The sequence below is a fragment of the Aquarana catesbeiana genome, linkage group LG02, assembly GCF_042186555.1.
Source record: "Aquarana catesbeiana isolate 2022-GZ linkage group LG02, ASM4218655v1, whole genome shotgun sequence".
NCBI lineage: Eukaryota > Metazoa > Chordata > Amphibia > Anura > Ranidae > Aquarana > Aquarana catesbeiana.
The window spans coordinates 190,611,300-190,636,155 of record NC_133325.1 but is presented as its reverse complement, the minus strand read 5'-3'; the positions used below and the strand labels follow the sequence as shown (position 1 = coordinate 190,636,155).

The 24,856-nt window shown below is 43.2% G+C and overlaps 1 protein-coding gene across 4 annotated transcripts in view; it reads right to left on the bottom strand.

Annotated features, from left to right (window-relative positions):
• Positions 1–23,150, bottom strand: part of CCNT1 (cyclin T1) — a 30,782-nt gene extending 7,632 nt beyond the window's left edge. For 2 of the 4 annotated variants that reach the window (XM_073614080.1, XM_073614081.1), the window contains exons 1-9: positions 22,937–23,149; positions 19,255–19,336; positions 17,279–17,407; positions 11,635–11,695; positions 11,078–11,140; positions 10,948–10,993; positions 10,583–10,746; positions 8,173–8,243; positions 1,728–2,558 (exon numbers count right to left, since the gene is read on the bottom strand). In XM_073614080.1, the coding sequence (XP_073470181.1) occupies positions 1,728–2,558; positions 8,173–8,243; positions 10,583–10,746; positions 10,948–10,993; positions 11,078–11,140; positions 11,635–11,695; positions 17,279–17,407; positions 19,255–19,336; positions 22,937–23,082 (1,593 nt within the window). In that variant the 5' untranslated portion in view covers positions 23,083–23,149. Of the gene's footprint in view, positions 1–3; positions 2,559–8,172; positions 8,244–10,582; positions 10,747–10,947; positions 10,994–11,077; positions 11,141–11,634; positions 11,696–17,278; positions 17,410–19,254; positions 19,337–22,936 lie in introns of those variants that run through there. The other 2 variants (XM_073614079.1, XM_073614082.1) reach the window with 2 other exon arrangements.
• Positions 23,151–24,856: the final 1,706 nt, after the last annotated feature.

Sequence of the window (24,856 nt, the reverse complement as noted above, 5' to 3'; positions counted from 1 at the left end):
CAATGGAAACAAAAAGCAATATAGGGCATGATTGTATGCACACATTTTAAAATAAGTGGGAATCTATTAGAATTACAAAGTTTAAAAAAGTATCAAAAACTGGAAAGTTCTATGTAAATGCAGTTAGTAGTTTAACAATTGCATTTTCCTATACAAGAAGGAAAAATGCTACAGGACATCTAGGGCATGGTGCAGATTTTGTGAAATTTTACCCATATGACTCCATTTTACATGCAAGCTAGCTTTTCATACAGAAATCCTGAGATGAGAAAATAAACATATATGAATACATGATGGTGAAGCAGACCTCCGTACCTCTAATTTTTGCTTAAGATATTTTTGCTAAAATAGCTTCTTAATCTTAGTATTAACTTGTACGTTTCTTTGTAAATTTAGCAAACCATTAACCCGTTTTAAAAGAGGACAGCAGTGATGGAAAGACAGACAACACACACAAGGTCTCTGCTACAAGGGGATTTTTCAAACTGCCACTGTTTAAACTTCAGAAAAAGTACATATGAAATGAAAGGCATAGTCCATTTTTGTCACCATATTTAGGGTGTAACATGAAACATGGTTAAATTCCCCAACCCACCTCCCCCAACTTACCTGATTCGCCAGGTGCTGCTCCGCAGAGCATCCTGTGCTCTGCCTGCATAGGTGCGTTATCCAGTCAGAGGGGTTTATGAATAGAAAGACTACTAGTCCCATCTGCCATCATGGCAGGTGGACTCACAGATCTCAATGGAGCACAAATGCAGTGACGTCACTGCATTTGTAGTTTACTGATTACTTTTACCAGCTATCAATAATAGGTCAATACTTCCATACAGACTTGGGGCTGGGATCCTGTAAACCAAGGTTTCTCAACACCAGTCCTTAAGTACCCCCAACAGGTCATGTTTTCAGGCCTACCATTATTTTGCACAACAGCCGTGACCTGTTATTGGTACTTGAGGACTGGAGTTGAGAAACATTGCTGTAAACAATGCAGGAGCCTGTGTATTGCACCAGTAATGCACTGATCACAGTTGCAATGCTCTGCAGACTTTAATGCAAAAATGTAATGAATGCACATTTTTTCTTTTAATAATTATGGGCACACTGAACCACTATTGAAAAATCACCTATGTGGCCAAGCCGTGAGACTAAAATGGTAAGTGAGGTGACCAATGGACCAGTTATCCAAAAATCACAGCAGGCACACCTTGATTTTTTTTTTTTTTTTTTTTTAAAGGGAAGAAACACAAGAATCACAAGAAAAAGAACAGTTTTAAAAAGTTACTTTCCACATGAAAGTTGATCAATAAAATACAAAGGACAGCTGAGAAAAAGTAGAATGCTGGTGTAATAGTGCTTAAAAGTGGCTACATAAACACCCCCCAATCACTTTCCCATCATTTTGGAAGTGGTGGCAGAGGAGGAGGCGGCTCAGAAGGGAGGGGGGGAGGCCTTTTTTTTTCTGTGCTGCTAGGCCTATGCTTACGGTACTCCCCATATTGATTTAAATACTGAGGGGGTGGTATGGGTTGCATTCCCTGTGCACTTAGCAGTGAATGTATCATGCTTACAGTGTCTTGGTAATCAATTACTTTTGGTAGGCTGTGCCCATCAGAACCAGAGGTTTCCCTATCTGTTTTGCTATGAATGCTATGACTGCTCCATGCTCTGTGTGCTGACTGTGCAACTGGAGATTCAGTTTTGGAAGGTATTGAAGTCCTGCTCACTTTTAGAGAAACTGGATCATGACCAGTGATATCTTCAGGTAAAGGTCTTTTTCTTGATGGATCTGCTGTTTTGTGCGATGATCCTCCCACACTAGAAGACGACCGTTTACTGCTCGAGCTGGAAGAGTTATGATGGTGCTGACGATGGGACTGACTGTTGTGGTGGTGATGGTGATGTGATGATGAAGAACCGCTTCGGTGTTTGTCCCGGACCTTGCCGCTGCTACTACTCTCCTCATTTGGCACTTTTACGCGGATCTTTGTGTCCTCAGGTTTCTCACGGGTGGGCACAGGAAGACGCAGCTTTAGGCTTGGGTTTTTTTCTGTCCGCTCATGGCTTACCTCATGCAAAGGAATCTTTAAAATGATAGGTGAGGCATGACTCTCCCTTTCACGTTCTTTCTGCTGCTGTATAAGCAGGTTTTGTGCTGCAGAGGCATACTGTTCTTTTAAGCTAGCGCCCATATTTTCTAGTTGACGCTTTTGTGCTGCTAATTCGTCAGCATGCTTTGCACGATATTCCTTCAGCGAGACTTTTGCTAGTGTTGGTTTATTTCCTGGCAGCTGTGACTGATCTGTGCAAGCGATAAGCTCACTAGTCCTCTGGTGCTCCCGCTGGTTATTTTGCGGTGCTCCCCATGATTCTCCAGACAATCCAGAGTCATGTTTTGATACTGGGAAAGGCTGGGAAGAAGAATCTGAAAAGGGGGATTTGCTCATGGGTCCACTTCGGGAGATCATCCTAAGTAATGCCTGGTCAGAAAGGCTGTCATTACCATCCTCATCTTCTCCATCATCATCATCTTTGGGTTTTCGGTTTGCTTGATATATCTATATAGCAAAAAAAAAAAAAAAAAGTTCACATAAATGTCCAAACAATAAACAATACGTAAATATAAGCGTAAACAATACAACAAGTAAAGATACCATTTTGTTCATAATACCACAGAGCAGTAATGTGTGATCTCCATATACGTTACAGAATCATTCCTCTAGAAGAGTACATTTGTTTAACCACTTAAGGACCAGGCCTATTTTTCAGACTCAATGTTTACAAGTTAAAGCGGAGTTCCACCCAAAAATAGAACTTCCACTGTCAGGATTCCTGCCCCCCTCCGGTGTCACATTTGGCACCTTTCAAGAGCAGACATCTGTCTAATACAGGTATTTGCTTCCACTTCTGGCAAAAGATCGCCATGGATACTGCGGCGATCTTTTGCCAGAATCCGTGGCGATCTACGCCATGTCCGGGAGAGACACAGGTCCCAGAAGACAGCAGGGACCACTCAGAATGTGCAGTGTGACTTGTGCATGCGCAGTAGGGAACCAGGCTGTGAAGCGGCAAGGCTTCACACTTCCTGATTCCCTTACTAGCCATGCCGGCGCCTCCACCCGGAGCCGAGGGACGGGTCAGCTTCGGGTGAGGACATTGCGGGTGCCCTGGACAGATAAGTGTCCTTATTTTAAAAGTCAGCAGCTGCAGTATTTGTAGCTGCTGACTTTAAATTTTTTTATTTTAGGCGAAACTCCGCTTTAAAATAATTTTTTTTTTGCTAGAAAATTACTTAGAACCCCCAAACATTATATATATATATATATTTTTCTAACACCCTAGAAAATAAAATGGCGGTCGTTGCAATACTTTATGTCAAACTCTATTTGCGCAGCGGACTTACAAGCGCACTTTTTTTTGGAAAAAACACACTTTTTTTAATTAAAAAATAAGACAAAAGTTAGCCCAATTTTTTTTTTATATTGTGAAAGATAATGTTACGCCAAGTAAATTGATTCCCAACATGTCACGCTTCAAAATTGCGCCCACTCCTGGATGGCGACAAACCTTTACCCTTAAAAATCTCCATAGGTGACATTTAAAAATTTCTACAGGTTACCAGTTTTGAGTTTCAGAGGAGGTCTAGGGCTAGAATTATTGCTCTTGCTCTAACGATCGCGGCAATACCTCACATGTGTTGTTTTGAACACCGTTTTCATACTCGGGTGCTACTCACGTATGCGTTCGCTTCTGCGTGCGAGCTCGGCGGGACGGGGCGCTTTAAAACATTTTCTTATTTATTTTTTATTTTGACCTGCTTATTTTAAAAAAAAATTGGTTTACTTTTATTCCTATTACAAGGAATGTAAATATCCCTTGTAATAGAAAAAAAGCATGACAGGACCTCTTAAATATGAGCTCTGGGGTCAAAAAGACCTCAGAGCTCATATTTACACTAAAATGCAATAATAAAAAAAAAAAAAATCTCCTTTAACCACCTCAAAGCCGCTGCATCCACCAGGAAAACTCTCCAGCTCAAAATAAATAAAAAAGTTCTCATGGTGCTTTATCAATTAAGTATAAACCCCTAAATAATCACTGCCCCACAAGACTTCTTCAAGGGTGCGTGAAGCGCATGTCAGTGTGAGCAGCAACACATTAATCAATAATACACATTGAGGAGTGTTCCATATGGTTTATTAAGTAGCACATATAAAGGGTAATCAAAATTGGGTGAAAATTGATTGCGCGGGGGATTACTCACATATTCGCACTTATGAAGATGAAGTCATCAAGCCTCATACCAGGCAAAATAAGACTTCTAAGTCTGATTGTAAATATTACTAGAAATTGCCTTCCTAGTCTTCAGCAGGGTAGGAATGACCAAATCAGATACCCCCGTCTGTCAAGATCCTGACTTCAACAGCCATGCCATTAAAGCCAGCGACTGTAAGACCCCTTTCACACTGGGGCGGTTTGCAGGCGGTATTGCGCTAAAAATACCGCCTGCAAACCACCCCTAAACAGCCTCCGCTGTTTGTTCAGTGTGAAAGCCCAAGGGCTTTCACACTGAAGCGGTGCGCAGGCAGGACGGTGAAAAAAGTCCTGCAAACCGCTTTTTTTGAGCGGTGAAGGAGCGGTGTATTCACCGCTCCTGGATAATTGAAATCAATGGGACAGCGTGGCTATAGCCGCGCTGTATGAGGGATTTTAACCCTTTTTCGGCCGCCAGCGGGGGTTAAAACCGCACCGCTAGCGGCCGAATACCGCTGCAAGAACGACGGTACAGCAGCGCTAAAAATAGCGCTGTTGTACCGCCGACGCCCCCACCGCCCCAGTGTGAAAGGGGCCTTAATAAGGATGGAAATTGGACCTTGCGACAGGAGGTCGGGTCGTTCTGGAAGGATCTACAGCTCGCTCACCGACAAGTTTAAAATGTCAGTGTACCACGTTTTCCTGGGCCAGGCTAGAGTGCCTTCCACTCTTGTCTTCTGTTAGACTGTTGTCCACTATTACCCGTTGAATGTAATCATCCAGGGCAGAACCAAACATTCTCAGTGAAAAGGTAAGCATTTAACCTGCTTCTTACAAGACAACTCTATTGACCAACACTTCAGCCATAATATCCTGTACAAGACACCCAGACAAGAAAATTGGATGGAATCCCTTAAGGCATCCATCAAGAAGCTAAGGGCACAGGGAAAATCCTCCAGGTATCCGCCCAACTCAGTATCCCCTTGGTCAGGGTCTCTATTTTTCATCATCCAATAAGCCTACCTTGAGGCTTTGACACACTCCTACAGCCACAATGGCAGGTTGTAAGACTGCCCCCATAAGAATAAGGGAGTCTTTAAATTGGGCTTCTTGACATTTGTCCACTGGAACCACAAGGGTCTAATTGTGATAGGAAATGGTCAGATCCACCGCAGGCATACTCCATTTATTTGTGAACTCATTTTTTCATGGGATACTGCTCAGCAAATGGTTTTGGCAGAATGAACACTTTTTCAGAGTCAGGCCAGTCAGTGTATAACATTCTTTAAATGAGCATAAATAGGGAAAGATTTGGGAAGCTCCGGCAGATGCCACAATACCAATCCTATAATGTTTTGGGGCAAAGGACGCAGGATGTGGTCATTGAAAATTAGTCCTGGTCTCCTTCTGTGAGAAAATTTACAACAGCATTTTGGGTCTAAGATAAAACCAGACCCTAGGTTTCCTCAGGAGTATATTACTCAGGTTAGAAAACTTCAATATTTCCATCCTCTGGAAGATTTGCAAACCCTTCCTCGGATGGCTCCTACTCCATTAGCAAGAAGGGAGGAAGGGAAGAAGACCGTTTCCCTCCTATGACCAAGCCAGTCTAAACTGGAAAGGACTCCGGAGAGTTGATGTTGCAGCTCAGCAATAGCAGAAAAGCAATCCTCCCTTGGCACAAAGGAGGAAGGTGCCCTGAAGACAGTGAAAAGACCACACAAGTGGAGGGAGTCAGAATTGCATATAACCAACTGACCCCCAGAGAATACATTGCAAAGGGAGCTACATTCAGGTTTCTTCCAGCTTGCTAAAATAATATAATATAATATAATATATATGCCATGATCCCCTCCTTTGCTGACAATTACAATTTGACCCATACTTAAAGTGGTTGTAAACCCTCCTTCCTGACTTTTACCTATAGGTAAGCCTAGAATAAGGCTTACCTATAGGTAGTGGAAATATCTCCTAAACGTGTGCCGTTTAGGAGATATTTCCCTTGTAGTTGCGCATGCGCTGTGAAGAAACAGACCTCCGTGCCGTTTTTTCCAAATCGCGTGCGGTGTCTGACAGCGCATGCACGGGAGTGATGTCACGTGGCTCCGGCCAGTCACAGAGCCAGAGTCCACTGCCCCGGAAGGAAGAGGGGTGAAGAAGGACGCGGCCTGCACAGGGGACAGCGCGGGATTCATTTGCAGGTAAGTGTCACATAATGGGCTAGTATGGGATGCATGCTAGCCCATTATGCTTTCAAATTCCAGGGTTTGTGGGGAGCAAAAGTAATCAAAAGACAGCCAAAACGACGCAGTGTAAATAGCACAAGCACCCTTAAGATGTGGTAGTGTATGCCAAGAGAGAACTCCTGCCTCCTGTGCAAGTGATCCACCTCCCTTGAGAACCAGCTGTGCTGTAAGCACTGAGAATACTTGCTGCGACTTGTAGTCCTTCTGTGTTTGCTGCCCCTGCACATGTGGAGTGCCGGCTGTGTAATCTACACACATGGGAATAGCTAAGATGGTGGCCGCAAGTATACTCCAGCCCTTCATGATCTCACCAGTTCTACTGCACATATCCAGCCATAGACAGAGACAGGGAGCGGAGGGAGATACAAGCATATGATACCCAAGCTCAACCGCACAATTGAAAATTACTTGCGGAGGATCGGTGCTCAGGCTGGAGGATCCCCAATCCCCTGTTTGAACATCCAAAGCAGAAATTAGGCCGGCAACTTGATAACTCCTTGATATTGTAATTTATTTGGCTACATCATATACACAGGATCAATGTTGACATGTTTCGGCTATTGCAGCCTTACTCATAGCATCTATGCCATACCATCTCTTGTATCATGTCATCAGTCTCTAACCATCTCTTGTATCATGTCATCAGTCTCTAACCATCTCTTGTATCATGTCTGCAATCTCTTGCTTAAACACACTGCTAACAGTATTAGCAACATTTCCATTCGGTGCACCTCTAGCAGACATGATACAGGAGATGGTCAGGGACTGCAGACTTGATACTAGAGATCAATGCAGCCTCACCAGTGGCTGTCAGATGCAGCCTACCTGTGCCTGTCACAAGCAGCCTACCTGTCACATGCAGCCTCACCAGTACCTGTCAGATGCAGCCTCACCAGTGCCTGTCAGATGCAGCCTCACCAGTGCCTGTCAGATGCAGCCTCACCAGTGCCTGTCAGATGCAGCCTCACCAGTGCCTGTCAGATGCAGCCTCACCAGTGCCTGTCAGATGCAGCCTCACCAGTGCCTGTCAGATGCAGCCTCACCAGTGCCTGTCAGATGCAGCCTCACCAGTGCCTGTCAGATGCAGCCTCACCAGTGCCTGTCAGATGCAGCCTCACCAGTGTCGTCAGATGCAGCCTCACAAGTGCATGTCAGATGCAGCCTCACAAGTGCATGTCAGATGCAGCCTCACAAGTGCATGTCAGAATCAGCCTCACCAGTGCATGTCAGATGCAGCCTCACCAGTGCATGTCAGATGCAGCCTGCCTGTGCCCAGATCAGAGTGGCGATCTCCCGCTGTGTCATGTAGCTTGATTTGAACTTTCCAGCTGCAGTAACAATGTCTCACCTCCTGTCATCACGTCACACTGATTCAATGTCCCGCCACTGGATCAGTGTGACGACTATCACAGGAGGCGGGACATTGTAACTGTTGCCACCCGGGCAATTCAGCTCCGTGACTCACGGAGATCGAGGCTCTGCGAGGAGAGGACGGATGGCACCCCTGCAATGGGCGGCACCCAGGGCGGACCAAGCCCCCTTTTCGGCACTCCATTATCAGCATAATGCCAAAAAACACAGTTTATGGCCGATAATTTTCGGTGCACCACTACTGCTTATATTATAGAAATTCAGATATTTCTTCAATATATAATAAAAATAATTAACTTACTCTCCAGTTCCTTATGCGCTTTAAACGATTTGGAGTTTTCTCTAGTATCTGAAGAAATTCATGTGTTAAATCTGAAAGAAAAAGAAAGTATACTAAGCAGATATCTATGGAATGCAAATGTAAGATTCTGTTTGTGCGATTTTACTGCAATTCGTTCCTTGTAATAGAAATAAAAGTGATCAAAAAAAATGTTGCAAAAGAAAGTAAAAATAAAAAAAATTAAGTAAAATAAAAAATAAGATCATGTAAAACGCCCCTGTCCCCGGTAGCTCGCGCTCCGAAGCGAACGCACATGTTAGTCCCGCCCACATATGTAATCGCCTTTCAAACCTCACATGTGAGGTATCGCCGCGTGCGTTAGAGCGCAAGCAACAATTCTAGCACTAGACCTCCTCTGTAACTCTAAACATGTAACCTGTAAAACATTTTAAAGTGTCGCCTATGGAGATTTTTAAGTACTGAAGTTTGGCGTCATTCCATGAGTGTGCGCAATTTTAAAGCGTGACATGTTGGGTATCTATTTACTCGGCGTAACATCATCTTTCACATTATATAAAAAATTGGGCTAACTTTACTGTTTTGTTATTTTTTAAATGATGAAACTGTTTTTTTTCCAAAAAAAACATGTTTGAAATTTTGTTGCGCAAATACAGCGCAAGATAAAAAGTTGCAATGACCGCCATTTTATTCCCTAGGTTGTCTGATAATAAAAAAATTAATGTTTGGGGGTTCTGAGTAATTTTCTAGCAAAAAAAAAAAAATATGATTTTTACATGTAGGAGAGGAGTGCCAGAATAGGCCCGGTATGGAAGTGGTTAATTCAGGAAATTCCATTCATTCATTTCAAAATCAAATGTTAAAAGCAAATGAAATTTTGACATTTTCAAACTACATTGGTTAAGTCTCTAATGGTATTATCGAATGGACTGACAAGATTTTTCATAAGAAAAATCTACCAGTGGACAGCCTGCTTTACTTAGGCCCCTTTCACACTGGGGCTGTGGGGGCGTCGGCGGTACAACAGCGCTATTTTTAGCGCTGCTGTACCGTCGTTCTTGCAGCGGTATTTGGCCGCTAGCGGTGCAGTTTTAACCCCCGCTGGCGGCCGAAAAAGGGTTAAAATCCCTCGTACAGCGCGGCTATAGCCGCGGTATAGCCGCGCTGTCCCATTGATTTCAATGGGCAGAAGCGGTGAAGGAGCAGTGAATACACCGCTCCAAAAAAGCGGTTTGCAGGACTTTTTTCACTGCCCTGCCTGCGCACCGCTTCAGTGTGAAAGCCCTCGGGCTTTCACACTGAACAAACAGCGGAGGCTGTTTAGGGGCGGTTTGCAGGCGGTATTTTTAGCGCAATACCACCTGCAAACCGCCCCAGTGTGAAAGGGGTCTTACTGAAAGCCCCCAAAGTAGTGGCTGTAAACTACAAATACATGTAAAAATAACCATTTTGATGCAAGACAAAGTTTAATTATTATTTGCAGGGGGCCTAAAATATGTCTGAGAATTACAGGTTGTTTACTCTTTGCAGAAATAACCTGGGACCACAAAAAACAGCGTCACAATGACTGGCAGGAGATCGGTGACTGTTGATTGCTTAAACTGCTCTTGCTTGCCATCCTGACACTTGTTTTTATGGTTGCAAATTCCCTGGAAAAGCTGGTGAGTCTGGAAACCAATGAGTGAATTGGGGGGGGACACATTTTTGTCAGCTGAAGATGTGAATGGGCAGCTTTACATTTCTATTACACAGCACAGCGCTAACATAAAAAAACAAGCTGCTATTGTGGTTATGAGCTAGTTTACATCCTCTTGTCGCTGCACCACTGTATTTACGAAGGCAGCAGTAAAAGAGTTATATCAAGACAGTTATCCTCCTTTTCCCAATAAGCTTTGTTTGCAAAAATGTGTACTATTTATTCAGTCTGTGTGCTAATCTACTTGGCACTCTAATAAAGAGAGTAGCATCAACACCCCAACAGAGATGCTATCAAGCTGAGAGGTAAAAACACTGCAGCTGTGGCTTAGAAAAACTAGCCAGATGTTTCCATTAGTGTCTCTAGGTTAAACTTTAAAAAAATCCCTCTGGAATCCAGTTACTCTAACACCTGCAATGAGGAAGGAGAGACCCGGGAGAGCCACTGCTCTTGTGCACATCACTGGACCAAGATTAGGTTTAGGTAATTATTGGGGGGTGGGGGGGTGGGGGTGGGGGGGGGGGTAGCTGCACACAGTTTTTTTTTTTTTTACCTTCATGCATAGAATGCTTGAAGGTAAAAAAAACCTTCAGCCTTTAGAATCACTTAAGAATCCTAAATCAAATACCATCTCAGAAAATATATCCATTTGCTACCATCCACATTTTTTGAGCAACCATGTATAAAACACACACACACACAAGAACAAATACAAACCATCTAAAAGTTTCAACGTTACAGTCGCATCCACATACTCCCACCACGGTTTTCCGTCTGTAGATACAGGGATCTCCCAGTTTGACCATTTACAGGCCAAATGGATGCAGACACAGGCCACTACTGGAGGGGTGTACTGGAGGCTGAATGTAGTTAAATGCAAGCTAAGGGAAAGCAAATTAAATATTAGAGGTGATCATACTCACACCACTGCCAATCATCCTCTCTCGCACACACTACAAAATAATAAAAGTATTACACATGGACTTAGATCTCACACATCATGAAAACATTCAGCTCCTTTATATAAAAAAAAAGCACCCATTACTTCATAACTTCAAAGATCAATATATATTTATATTAACCTGTTGGTTGCCATAAAGTAAGATGTCTGAGCCAAGTCTTTGCTTGCTAAAAAGAGACAAAACAAAAGTGACCACACAGACACCCACTTCAAGCACATGACAAATCATAGGTCTCAAACATTGGCCTTACCTCTAACAAGCTGTGTGCACTTCACTACATGAGTATGCGGATGATCAATAGTTATCTCAAATCCTGAAAAAAATAAAGTACAGTTAGCACCTGGAGGAATTTAGGTCTAGCATGCAGTTCAGCAGAGAATAAACATGACAATATACTACAGAAGATAACTGTATAATAACATGAAACAAAGCTACAAAGCTGTCATTGCAGTAAGCATTCCACTTAACAGACCACAAACTGTTTCCTAGTGTACTGCTCTTTTCATGCATTTAACATAATGTAAAAAAAATTATAAACATATATGAACATGTTCACAAGATCAAAATATTTCACGTATGGCATTATTTTTTTTTTCAGGGAAAAAAACAATACTAAAAGGTAAAACAACTCTTCTTGTTTAACAAGCTTTACACAGTAATATTGCCATGCTTTAAGTCTTCAATTGCAAGATTAGTATCCAGTAATCTGCAGACTCTTCTGCCAGGTCAGTTTGCTCCATGGCAGCGGACAGGCCTTTGCTAGGGCTTTCCAGGATTCCCCGTTCTCAGCCATTCTGGAAGACTTACCCAGGGTCTGCAGTATAATGCTCTCTAGAATGACCAGGTCTTGGGCTTGCTGCAGATATGCCTGTTATTGAGAGGACGGCAAGTTACTCACTGGTATGCACTCTGTACAAAACAACCAGGGTATAAGGGCAAGGTCACCATCTGGTCATGCTCTACATCACAGATAACTACAAAAGGTATTTACAGGGTCTTAAGTGATGTCTAGGATCTAAACAAATGTATCGATCATGACAAGCAGAACTAAAACCAGGTGGTGAGCCTAGCTGATAAATATGCACCCCAAAACAACAGAGTCCAAAGATCCAGTGAAAGACATTGCCACATCAAAGCCAGTACATAAACCATCTGCCCTCTCTTCTGTTTTCAAACAATATACACAGACACAACTTACGCATCCATGTACCTGATTTACTAAAGTTAGCCAAAGGGCATTTAAAACATCTAATTACGTGCAAGGCAATATACAAAACACTCTGTACATGACTAATGTGTGAAGTAAAATTTTATTTATTTTAACATTAGAATCATCTCTGAATATCCCGAAATGTCTTAAAAACCTGATGTGCTATGGAAAACTGCATGCCAGCTGCTTAAAAGACAAGGGCAATGTCTGCCAAATCCCCCAAAATATCTACTGTATTAGAATAATTCTTGCTTCACCAGCAACTGCAGGCACTTGGCTGGTTTGCAGTAGTTTAGACTGCTGTGATATGAATATGCAGAATACAATGAAACAAATCCCCTTAAAGTCCTAATTACAAAAACATAGTAAACTACATACAATTGTCAGAGAAGTTTGGACATAAATAATTATCTTATACAACTAGAATAAGGGCTTATTAATATTTAAAAATTGGTATATACAAAATATGACTACATTAATACTTTGCTGTCTGTAGACACGGAGTATAACTACATATGATATGTCAAAAAGATTGACATTTTTCTTAGGAACATTATCAAACCCAAATCAATCTAAGAAACATTTTGTGATATGCCTTAGTAGCTGATTAAACCTAACCCCTGCTCCAGTGATATTTCACGCTTTACACTCTGGTATGTATTCACCATACACAGTAGGTGAGAAGCAAGCAGGACTCAATGACAGTAGCCCAAAAAGCATATATTTCAGTGCAAATAAATGGTAATTAGAAAAACTAAAGTTCACAGATATTTCCATCAAACTTAATAGATCTTTCTCTAATCTGCAATAGGGTAACTGAAAATTACTTATTCATATTTAAAGATATAAAATAATCCTAAATGAATGACAACTCGCACATATTAAATGAAAAACAATGCATTCCGTTATCAGAGATAACTAGGCATTTGTGTCTTCCTCCTAACCTTCCGCCCTACAGAGAAAAAAAACCTCTTACAAGATGTAAAGTCTACTAAAATGGGATTTCAGTACTTACCATAAAATCCTTTTCTTGTGAGTTCATTGAGGGACACAGGAATTCAGAGACTGTCAAGTTATGCTGTATCCTACAGGAGAACTGGACACAATAGCTGTAAAGTAAACTTGCCCCCCCCCCCCCCACACACACACACACACACACACACACACACACACACACACACACACACACACTACATCCAGATAACAGAGAAAGATCTCCTTTTTTCAGGCGAAAAGCCAAAGCTACCTTGGGAAAGGGGAAGAAGTTCTGGGCCTGGGCCTCAACACCCCCTTGTCCCTGTGCAAGACCAAACAGGGTTTTTTTACACAATAAGGCCATCAACTAAGTGATCAAAGAATGGGCAGCAATCTCTGGAACAAGAGTGTAAGCACCAAGATCTGATCCTTCATAGCGCACTAAGGAACAAATTCTGGTTCCAGCTGATTTACAAAAAGGCAAGGATTTGTCCCACTGAGAATGGGATGAAAGCTACTTGCTTCACAACATATAAAGTATGCCTTCCATGTGACAGACTTTTCTGGAAGTGGCCTTCCTGGCTTTAAGCTTTGTGGGGATCACCAATTCAAAGATGCTTCTATCTCTTCAGGACTTTGGCTTCAACAGCCAGCAACCATGAAACAGGAGGGGTAAACCGGTCCTAAGGACAGAAGGTCCAGACAATATGGAAGAAGCCAGATATTCCAAAGCAAGACAAGCTGGAAATCCAGTAAAGACACTCAATGTGATTTATTGTAATAGATGGCTAAAAACCAGCCTGACAGAGATACTAATGCGTTTCAGCTTTAAGGGCCTTAATCAATACTGATCTGAAAAAAGCCTTGGCGCATCTGCCAGAAAGTCTAATCAGAACAGAGTACCACATCCGCTTTCACCAGTCCAGAACTTTGAAGAACCACAAATGACCTCCATCTGGATCCTGCGAAGCAGATGAGGAAGGAGTTTCAGGAGCAGAAATGAGTAAAGCAGCCAGACCAAACAAAGTTTGCTTCAGCGTCCCAACAAAGTGACCAGGACCCATTCCCAGCCAGACCAGCTGGCATCTGCAATAAGGAACTCCCAAGATGTCAAAAGAAAAGACATCCCTAACTACAAAGCGGGATTCCTGAGCCAACAAGCCAGGGACAGGGTCTTTGGTGTAGGGCAAATCACTCTGCCCAAGAACTGGACTGATTTGTCCTGTGGTGACAGGATGCTGTGTGTAGGGGTTTGGAGTGTAATTAGTATGTCTCAAAGATGGCTACCATCAGCCCCAGAACTCTCAAGCATAAGCGAGGAATCAGGTGGTTCTTGGACTTAAAAGTCTGAGTATGGAAGTGAAAAGCTTGTAGTTTCTCTTAAAGAAGAAACACATATTCCAAGTGATGAATCAGTTCCAGCACTGACTTCTGGAGGTTCCAGACCCAGCCAAACCTCTGTAAGGTCCAGACAGTGCAGGCTATGTTGTCAGAACCCATGTCAACTATTTACTCAACAGGAGGTTGTCCAGATATCCCACATTCATGGCTAGCACAGGATTCAACATTACCTTAGTGAATACCCAAGGTGCAGAAGATAGGTTGAATAGCAATACCACAAACCTAAAGTGCTAACCTAAAGTACCCACAGTAAAGAGAAGGAAATTCTGATGTTCTGGAAAAACGGGACATGGAGGTACGCATTTAATGTCTACAGAGCCCTGAAAGTCTCCCTGAAGAAGGGAGACTATTACAGACCTGTGGGTTCCATGCACAATTTTTGGACCCAAATGAAGACATTTAGATTCTTGAGAATCAAGAAGAGCTGAATGCCCTTATTTTTAGTTTTGAAACTTAGCAGATTAGAAAAGAATCATTAAAATTAGTCTGCCACAATGACATCCTGCTCCAGAAGACCTGCTAAGGTTGCATGGAGATCTGCTAACCTGTGCGACGACACAGGAGGGTTGTAAGAAATGAAGGGAGGGGGCTTACAACTCCTAGAAACTAATTTCTTCACCCAAGCAAGGGCTGACAGATGTTACCCAACTTTGGAAAGTGGGGTCGCCCCCTCATGCCGAAGATTTAGTGTGAGAGTATGGGGTACTTGGTAATCAAGGGCTTGCGAGCAGATGTGGAGCAAGGCTTGGGCTTGGCTTTGGAGGTTGAGGCCTGGGACTAACAAAAGTAACTCTTCTTGGCCTCTAAGAAGTTAGCCTTCCCAGACTATGCCCCAGGCATTTTTTAAACAGCTTGTCAGGGTTCCCCCAGTCTCCAAAAAGGACAACAGCGAACAGCAGTTTCACTGGAAAAGTCCTGGCAGTCTTGGGAACCCTAAGAAGCCTAGACTGGGGGCAGCACTTGTAGATACTGCAGGCTGATTCTCCAGATTTAAGGTGGTACATACGATGCCCATAACAGCTGAGTTTCCAAGTCTGGGATTGATGGCAGAAGCCTGCAACTCCTCAGGTGTGAGAAGGAAATAACAAGTCTGGTAGCTAAAGGCTCACATGCCACTAATGCCATTGGCAGATCAAATGAGGATTCTACAGGGAAAGGCGTGGAAGCATGCTTGGTACCTTTACTGATGCTATTTACCAATAAATTCCCCCAGATAGAGTCGAGAAGGAGGCCAGCTTAACGAAGACAGCAATGATTCTAAAGATGGCATAGACTCAAGCAGAGGGCAAAATTCCAGGCCATCAGTCTAAGGCATCTCAAGGAGCACACTGCAGGCAACGTCAGAACCATTATTGGAGTATAAGCTGGAGGTACCCAGGACAGAAGGACCGTTTCTGTGTCCAGGATCCAACATGTTGTACCACAAGGTGAGGACAGCATAGCTTGGTGTACAATGCAAGACTTCAAATATTCTCCGGCTTGGCTGCTGGGTAGCAGGAGAGAGTTAGGCAGCCAAAGGGGACTAAGTCCCTGTGGGTGGGCAGCAAAGACAAACTAAGAGTTCCACATGTCACTTTCAGAAGCAGAAGCAGGAAGGTGCTTCCTCAATGCGGAATCTCAAGAAAGAGAGTGCAATAATTCACCCAGCAGATAACATTAGCCCTCAGTATTACCACTTACCATAGTAATAGCAAAAGAAAGTGGGAATTTTAAATAACGCTCAGAGGTCCTAGTCAAGACAAGTCCAAAATCAAGCTGAGGAAATGCTGATTCAGATAGAAGCATAAAAAAAAAAAAAAAAGATACTGTAGCTAGCAAAAAAGGTTAGACTTTTCTCTGCAACTTCTATCTCACAGGACACTAGCAAAAATACTAAAGCATGCTGGGAGAAGGAGGGGTTATACTGCACAGGCCCACAATTTTTTGGTTTGTCAGCATCCAATCCTCCTGCAGGCGGCAGTATAACTTGATAGTCTCTGAATTCCTGTGTCCCTTAATGGAGGAGAAAGAACTAAGGTTTATTTAATATGTATGGCCACATTTCCACAGAAAGTCTTTGGAAATGAAGATGAACTAGTTCGTTCAACCTACAATATAAATGTGTTTGAAAACATTCAAGACAGGAATTGAATCAAAGTACCCTATTAGATTACAACCCTTATTGACAAATAGCTGCTTTACTATTTTAAACAAAAAAGCTCTTCCACATAATTAGAAAAAGTCCCCTTAGCAATGACCAGCTTCCTGGCTGTTAAACTGATCCACTGAATTTAATATTTTGAGACAGTAAACCAGACCAAGTAGGAAAATCAAAAATTTCAGAGAAATTCTAAAGTCATTTGCATAATTGCTCTGATTCAGATAATCAAAACACAGTAATAAAATGGAACAACATGACAGCCTTTATATTTCTCTCATGATAGGTTTCATTTAAGGCAGTATCTCTAAGCCCTGGTTCACATTGGAGCGATTGGGCAAGAGATTTGACATGTCAAATTGGCGGCAATTGCACCGTTCCGAATCGGTGCGACGCCACATTTGCGCCACCGCACCGATTTCCAAAAGAAGTTTCTGTACTACTGTTGGCGACTTTGGGGTGCGATTTCCATTGACATCTGTGCAGCAACCAGCACAGATGCCTCTGAAATTACCCCGGAAGTTGGGACTGACATGTGGGAATGAAATTGTGCGAGTTCAGCTGAACTTGCACGATTTCATTCCCGCTTTCAGTGTGAACCAGGGCTTAAAAGCTTTATGAATTTTTTATCTCCTAAAAACAAATATCTGCTATCAGCTCACAGATGACTTCTTTCACTGTCCTCACTTCTACAACAACAAAATCAACACATAGCAGTTGACATGTACCTCGCTATTGGTGTCCGGCATGGGTTCCTTTGAGTTAAGGCAAGCATGGACAACCTTGATCACATGTTCCAACTTCCGGGGCTGTTCTTCTACCTTAGCTGCCAAAAACAGAGCTGCTGGTGCTATGGTCTGTTGGAACAAACACAAGCATTTTGATAACCCATAATAATAGGTGGCATATTTTAACCAATCTTTTGATAAATGTCTTTTTTCTGATTCAACCTAAACACGCAACTACAAAACAGACTTTTTTTCAGGACCATGGTAGTATAACAGGTACAGTGAAAAAAAACTTGAAATAAGTGTCATTTTAGCAGGTTTCCCTAAATAAGGAGGTCAATTTAGATAACATACATATGTATGTTTGTCCTCTCTGAAGAGGGAAGGGCCCTTTTTGGATAATAAGCCCTCTAACAAGCCCTATTGATCGACTACCTATGCTATCCTGAACCAATGCTATCTCAAACTCCCCCCCCCCCCCCTCTTTATTTTATATTATCTTTTCTCTTCTCTGCTTTTCTTCTCTTGACCTATTTATCTTTTTCTACTCTGGTTTTTGGAAAAGGGAAAATGGAATTGGGCATCCCCATACTTTACTCAGTAGTTCAACCGTTAAATTGTGTGACAAACAAACTAAAAGAAGAGACCTGTCTGACATGCTCTTTATTGTTACTTACTTGAGACATATGTACTTCAGAAAATGGTTTGTTAGCTGAACATATAAGTTATATGACTGATGGTTTCAATGTTTGCACATTATGGATGGTTTTGCCCTTTTTGGGATTCAATAAAAACTATATTTGAAAACATACATATGTAATTTATTTACATTTAAAATGCTAAGCTGTTTACTAACTTACATTTAAGGCCTTATACACACTGGGCGCTTAGCCCAGATGCATGAGGCTCCAGCGTTTAGACGTGGCTGGAGGGCACAGGCGCACCGGCCAGCCCTACTGCCGGCAGCCAATCAAACTCTATGAGAATCTGACAGCTGCTGTAGCTGGACAGTGCACCTAGCCGAATGCACAGAACACAGTTTGTGTTCCTGGCATTCACCCCTGAGCGTATACTGCCCTAAGTGGAAGTACCGCTAAGTGCAATGCCCAGCCGTAGCAGCTGTCAGACTCTCAGAGTTTGACAGCCTGTCAGCAGCGATGCTGGTCGGTGCACTTGTGTCCTCAAGCCGCAGCCTCATGCACTGGGGCTAAACGCCCAGTGTGCATGAGGCCTAAAGTGCAATTCAAACAATAAGCAGTGCTAGAACTTGGGGTACAGCAGTACATGGAATCCTGCCCCCAAATACTAATTATCCAGTGTCAGACATCCCAAAAATGGAAATGTCCTGCAACAATCAACACTTTTTGACCCTCAATCACGCTAACCTTACGTTCCCCCTGGAAAAAAGATAGTTGGGCTTCTTTAAGATAAGAAAAAATATCCAGCAAGAGTGGTTAGTTCACACTACAGCGTTTTGAATCACGAGCAGGTTTGACAGCGCCGATATGTGAATGACAAATCGCGGGACTCGCATTTGAGATGCCACTAATTTTAATGACACCTCAAATCGTGGTGCGGGTCTGCCACGATTGTCACGCGATAATTGGCATGGCAAGTCGCATAGACACAAAGTATCTCCTGCATTTTTTGGGGGGACATGCTTCCCATGATTCAGATTGCCTCGCAAATTATCGTGGCAGACCCGCACCGAGAATTGCGAGTCTTGCGGTTTGTCATTCACACATCGACGCAAATCTGCCCACGATTCCAAACGCTGTAGTGTGAATACAGCCTTAGAGAGCTCAGCCTGTACCACTTGTGAAGTTCTACCCACCAGTATGTCAGTACCCTGTTAAATAGGTTTCAAGAACAGGCTTTTGGTAATTCTACAATACAGAGCATTTAGTTTTAGTTGCAATCACCAATAAAAGTACAGAAAAAAGTGGAAATAAGAGCTTCAATCGCATATAACTTACATTACGATGGAATTTGGTAAATGACTGGACCATATAGAACCGATGCATATACACAATCGCTGTGTTGATAGTCAGTTGGGATCTAGATTGTCAAACTAAGGAAAATCTAAAAATGATTTAATTACATAACACAAATAACAACTATGCACCAAATCTATTTCACGTTTACAATATCAGAAGCACGCTTCCCTTTCCAGTTAATTTTAATTTTAGCATACTAGAAAAGGTTATTACTGAACAGCTACATACAGAAGAATTCATCCAACAGATATATTCCTGAATTGGTTGTGTGATAGCTCACCCGATGAAGAAGCAATAATGTTACATGGACATTTAGAATCTGTGAATACTGACTTACAAATGACCTACAAAAACCTAAGAACACCTGAGATGAACACCCACTTTGTTCTGGGAGATGGATGATCCCATCCCACATCTAGAATACAGCGCTGTGTACTGTATGTAGCTAAGACTACATGCGGTTTATACAATGCTCCCAACCACTGCATCTGTTTGTGAAGGTTAGGCTTAATGTACATGGGACGATTTTACAACCTCTCCTGAGATAGTAACCCAAGTTTAAAACGTCCGTTTTGCTCCGTTTGCATTTAGAAGTGTTTTTTTTTTTTTCAAAATAGCCAAAAATGAAAAACGCCTGTAAACGAAACGTGGCTAAACGCAAGTTACCGTGTTTAGCGCTTGAAATGCCTCTAAACTCAGCATCTGAACTCATTTTCTTGCTTTCCAAAAAAGGCCTCTAAACTCAACTGCCTAAAAACGACATTAACGAACCTGTGTACATGTACACATAAGACACATGAGTTCAGGGACAGCTGAAAAAAGCAGCCAACTGCCTCTGAACGTCCGTTTACCATCAGCAGTGTACATGAGGCCTAATAGTTTGTTTGGAGCAGCTTTTATCATAAGCCAGAGATAAGACAAAACATGTTATCCACGGAGTAAAAAATTGTGGCAATTTTTTTATTGCTGGCTCCGCTTTTCTCTTGAGTATTTACCACAGACCTCCCCCTCATAACTTACATGGACATCACAGGGCAGGAAGGGATGAAAAATCCCCAGGACAAATTAACACCTGACAGAAAAGACATAGTCCACGTTTTGAAAATAAGTAAATTCAGCCACACTGATTAAAACAAGATTAGGCATTTATTTTTAGTGCACTGTTCAGCCTCCTGTAGACTATTCCTACCACAAGTCCATACCAACGTAGGGACCTTCAGTTAGCAGGTTGGAGGTAATATCAATGGACTACAACTGTGGTGACAACATCTCCACTGAGAACCACAAGCCCCCTTGTCTCTCCATTCATAGATCTTGTGACTCTGGCGCACAAACATGCAAAACTAAAAAAAAAATGACAGGGGGAAAGAACCCCCAGATTCTGTCCCTGAAAGGTTATATCATTTTTATTTGCTAGATTTTTTTTCACGAAAAGTGGAATTACCCCTTAAATCTCCCCGAACTAAATTTCAATGGGGTTGGGATTTAGGAAGTTGAAAACACATACAGACGATTTGTGGATGAAGAGGACTCCTTACACACCACAGTTTGCTTCCAGGCGTTTTAGTTAAACAAAGCTAAATTAATCTACACTGCACAGCGACATGGAAACTACTGGGACATGCATACAGCTATAAAGTGTGCAGGGCCTACATAAACACTTTCCCAGAAGCAGCCCATAGAAATCTATTAGAAGTTGTGCTTATACGTGGCTACACACTGCGGGTTTGCGTAAAACACCTGCAAGGACATATTCCTTAAGGGCTGGCTCACACAGGAATGCACTGTGTGTTCCTGTGCAATTCACATGCAGTGCGATATCAGACCGTTCATTGTGAAATTGCACCGCACCAAAAGCAGCACACGCGCCACTTTTGGAAACTCACTGCAACAGCATTGCATGATACTTCTGTACCATGCAATCCCGTGCGGGCAAACGCACTGCGTTTGGGGTGTCATTAACCTAATATTGACACACGCTCAGATTGCGACTGCATTGCATTTTGAACGCACTACGGGAAATGTGCTTGGAACATTGGTTTCCAGTACTGCATGCTGGTTTGAACTAGCCCTGAACGCAGAGGTCTATGCTTTACACAACCCCAGGATATACTAGTGTACAGCCACATCTTCTAATAAATGTCTAATAAAAGCTGTGGGTGTCAAGAAAGCATACACCTAGGCTCTGAACACTGTACGGACCCTTTAAGAGTCTTTCATCTTATTATAATGGTGAGTTAGGGCTAATTCACACTGACTTGTGCTAAAATGTATGGAAAATGCATGTACATTTCAGTTGCATTTTAACACGTGCTGACATCTATTTTGACATCCGTTATGCATGTGCAGCGTTATGATGTGAATAGGACACATTGGAAATAATTGTATTTTAGATGTCCTTCTGTTGATCTGCACTAGGGCCAGTTCACTGGCCCTACATCTTAGTATAAATGGTGAATTAACCCTTAAAGCCCTCATGACATGGGCATGATCATTGTTAAGACACATCTGGCATTGTAATTTTTATGCCTGTAAACACAGTTCTATATTCGTCTAAATCAGGGATCTCCAAACTACGGCCCCTTTCAGCTGTTGCGGAACTACATGAGCCATTGCAAAACTTTAACCTACAGAAATGACTGGGCATGATGGGAATTGTAGTTCCTGAACAGCTGGAGGACCGTAGTTTGGACACCCCTGGTCTAGATGGCCATGCACATCAAACATTCAGATCAGTATTTTAAGAGCAGCGTTTAGTCCTGGTAAACACTGATGCAGTGCAGGAATCGCACTGCACTCCTTTTCATATCAAATGCGATCCTTTGCAGTGCGATTTGAGCCCATTCATTTTGTATTTCTCAAATTGCACTGCACGCAAACGTTCAGCCAATCGCACTGCGTTTTGCAAATGTTTTTTGGTGTGTTGTCAACATTGATAACCTGCAGCAGTTCGCATGAACAAAATGTGATTGTGGTGTGGGAAACGCATAGCAACTGCTACAAATCCCACGCTGCATCAGTGTGACCCAGGAATCAGAAGTATTAAAATTTTTTTTAAAAAATCTACACTAAAGCTGTGCTCAGAGGAGCTTATGAGTATATTTTGCACAAGTGTATTCCAATGGCTAAAATACATGAACATGGCAGACAGTAGAAGGTGTAGAAGGTGAAGGCCATAGAGGACATCGGAGGCATTTGGTGGCAGGAAAACCAGGCCTACTTGCATCATCACGTCACACCTCTGTGTACATCGCAGGTTATAAAAGAATGAAAACATTTTTGGACTTCCATGAACACGTTGAAGCTGATTTTACTGATCTACTTTATTAGTGACTGCCAGGAAAGGACAGAGTCCGGCTGGTTTGAAGCCATGACTACCCCGCAGTGTCCCCCCCATACACGGAGAGCACGCACTGGGATCAGCCCGGTAGAATTGCCGGTTGCCGCCTCCATGTAGCAGTCATGCCTTCAAACTCAAGCCAGGTTTATTGAAGAAGCCGGGCCCCCCGCACCGTACCGGTAGCTGTGACCAGCAGAGCCGCCATCGGATGTGTACAGAGGCCGGAATCTCCCCCTCAGAGAGAGAACACAGCGGCCCACTCCCCTCATGTGCCTCTCCAGGCCTCACTGCCTGCCTCAGCTACAGGCCAGGGAAGGATACACGCCGAGCCTCTGGCCCATGTCTTGGATGAGGTTGGCCGCCTGCTGCCGGTACGAGAGCTCCTTGTCCGGATCCACGCCGGCGCGGCGGGACGGGCTGCGTTCTAGCTGCTCCCGGGTGAAATACCAGCGGCCTGGAGGCGCCATGTCTGGGTGGGAGAGGACGTTCACGTACGGACACCGGAAAGGCGTCGAAAAACCTAGCGTGCGTCATACGCCGTCCCCACGTCGGGTGGGCGGGGCGTAGACGCAGCGGCGGATTTTGCCGTGGGCGGGGTTCTTTTTGTAGCGTCCAGATGGAGAGGGCGGGGCTATGGTCACCTGATATGGTTCAGCGTTTCCTTTACCGAAGAACACATTGCATTGTCATCATTAGCCCTTATCAATGGGTGGCTATTGTGTCAGCATGTATTGGGATTTTACCAAAGGGAATTGTGTGATGACAGGCTGTTGGCGGAAAATCCGACCGTTTGTATGCTCCATCAGACAATTGTTGGCCAACTTTCCGCGGACAAATGTTGGATGGCAGGTTTTAAATTTTTCCACAGACAAATATTTGTTGAAGGATTGTCCGAGTGTGTACACACCGTCAGACAAAAGTCCAAAGTACAAACACGCATGCTTCAAAGCAAGGACGATCCAGAAGCGGTGGGTCTTGTAAACTAGCGTTCGTAATGGAGAATTAACATTCGTGACGTGGCGAATTATGAAATCTCAAAATGCAGCGCACATTCTATTCTTCTTTAATGGGATAATAATGAAGCTGCTTTGCTGGTGATACTGATGGAGTTATTAAAAAGTACCTGTGTAGTGTCTTGTTGAGTATTAGTGTCAGGAAGCTAGTTAGGAAATTTGGACAGGGTATAGTCCCCAATCCTCATTAAATTTAATAGGAACAATGCCCGGCGGGTGTGGAGAGGCGACTCGTACATCTTGCGGTCGATCTAGGGTGAATACTGCTGTGCAAAATGTAAGCGCATTGTTTCGCTGGAAGCCCAGGTTCTGAATCCGGGGAAGCAACTGTCAGCACTGAGAAGTCCCTCCATACTAAAGGAGATATGTAACTAGGTGTAGCGCTAAAAAATGAGAAAGAAAATATTGCTTTACCACATAAAATAGCAAAATAAATTGTGAAAGGTAGTGTTTTGTATATTTTGTGAACATTCATGCATATAGAACACTTATATTATAAAGCCCTAGAGTCACCAAAAGTGATGACAGGATGTAATAATGGCAATAAAGTCCAAAACTGAATATGCAGGTACGATGGACATAAATGTTGCAATGGTGATAAATTCCAAAACATATACTCGTGAAAGATTTCTGAATGTAATCCAACATGTGCTGACAGCATAGTTGCCAACAGTCCCGATTTTCCCGGGACAATCCCGATTTTGGGACCCTTGTCCCGATTTAATTTTGTCCCGGGTGTTTTCCCGAATTTTTGGGGTTTGTCCCGAGAAAATCGTGAGTGTTTTTGTAAAAAACGGCAACGGCTCCACAAAAATGGCCGCCGTTGCCTCCACGAGTCAGTCACAATGTTCCCCTTGTGTTCAGTGCAGGGGAGAGGGGCAGCCAATCCGCTTCTCTCTTCAGTGTACAAATAGAAAATTCTATTGTACACTGAAGCCTATTGGTTGGAGGGATTGGCAACCCCTCCCCGCTCTACACTGCACACAAGGAAGACGTGATCAGCCTCCACTGCCATCACCCTTCCCCCCCCCCCCCTGTGTCCAACGGAGCTCAGGGAATAGTGGGAGTGACGGGAGGGAAGAAGGGAGGCTTTCATCTGGCTGTTCAGGAGTTGTCTGACACTGTGAGTAGTGGCCTGTCAGTGTAGTGGGGGAGAGGAGAGATAGGGGGAGGGGGTGTACTCAGTGTATGGGAGGCTTGGAGCTTTCCCTGCAGTACACTTCTCAAA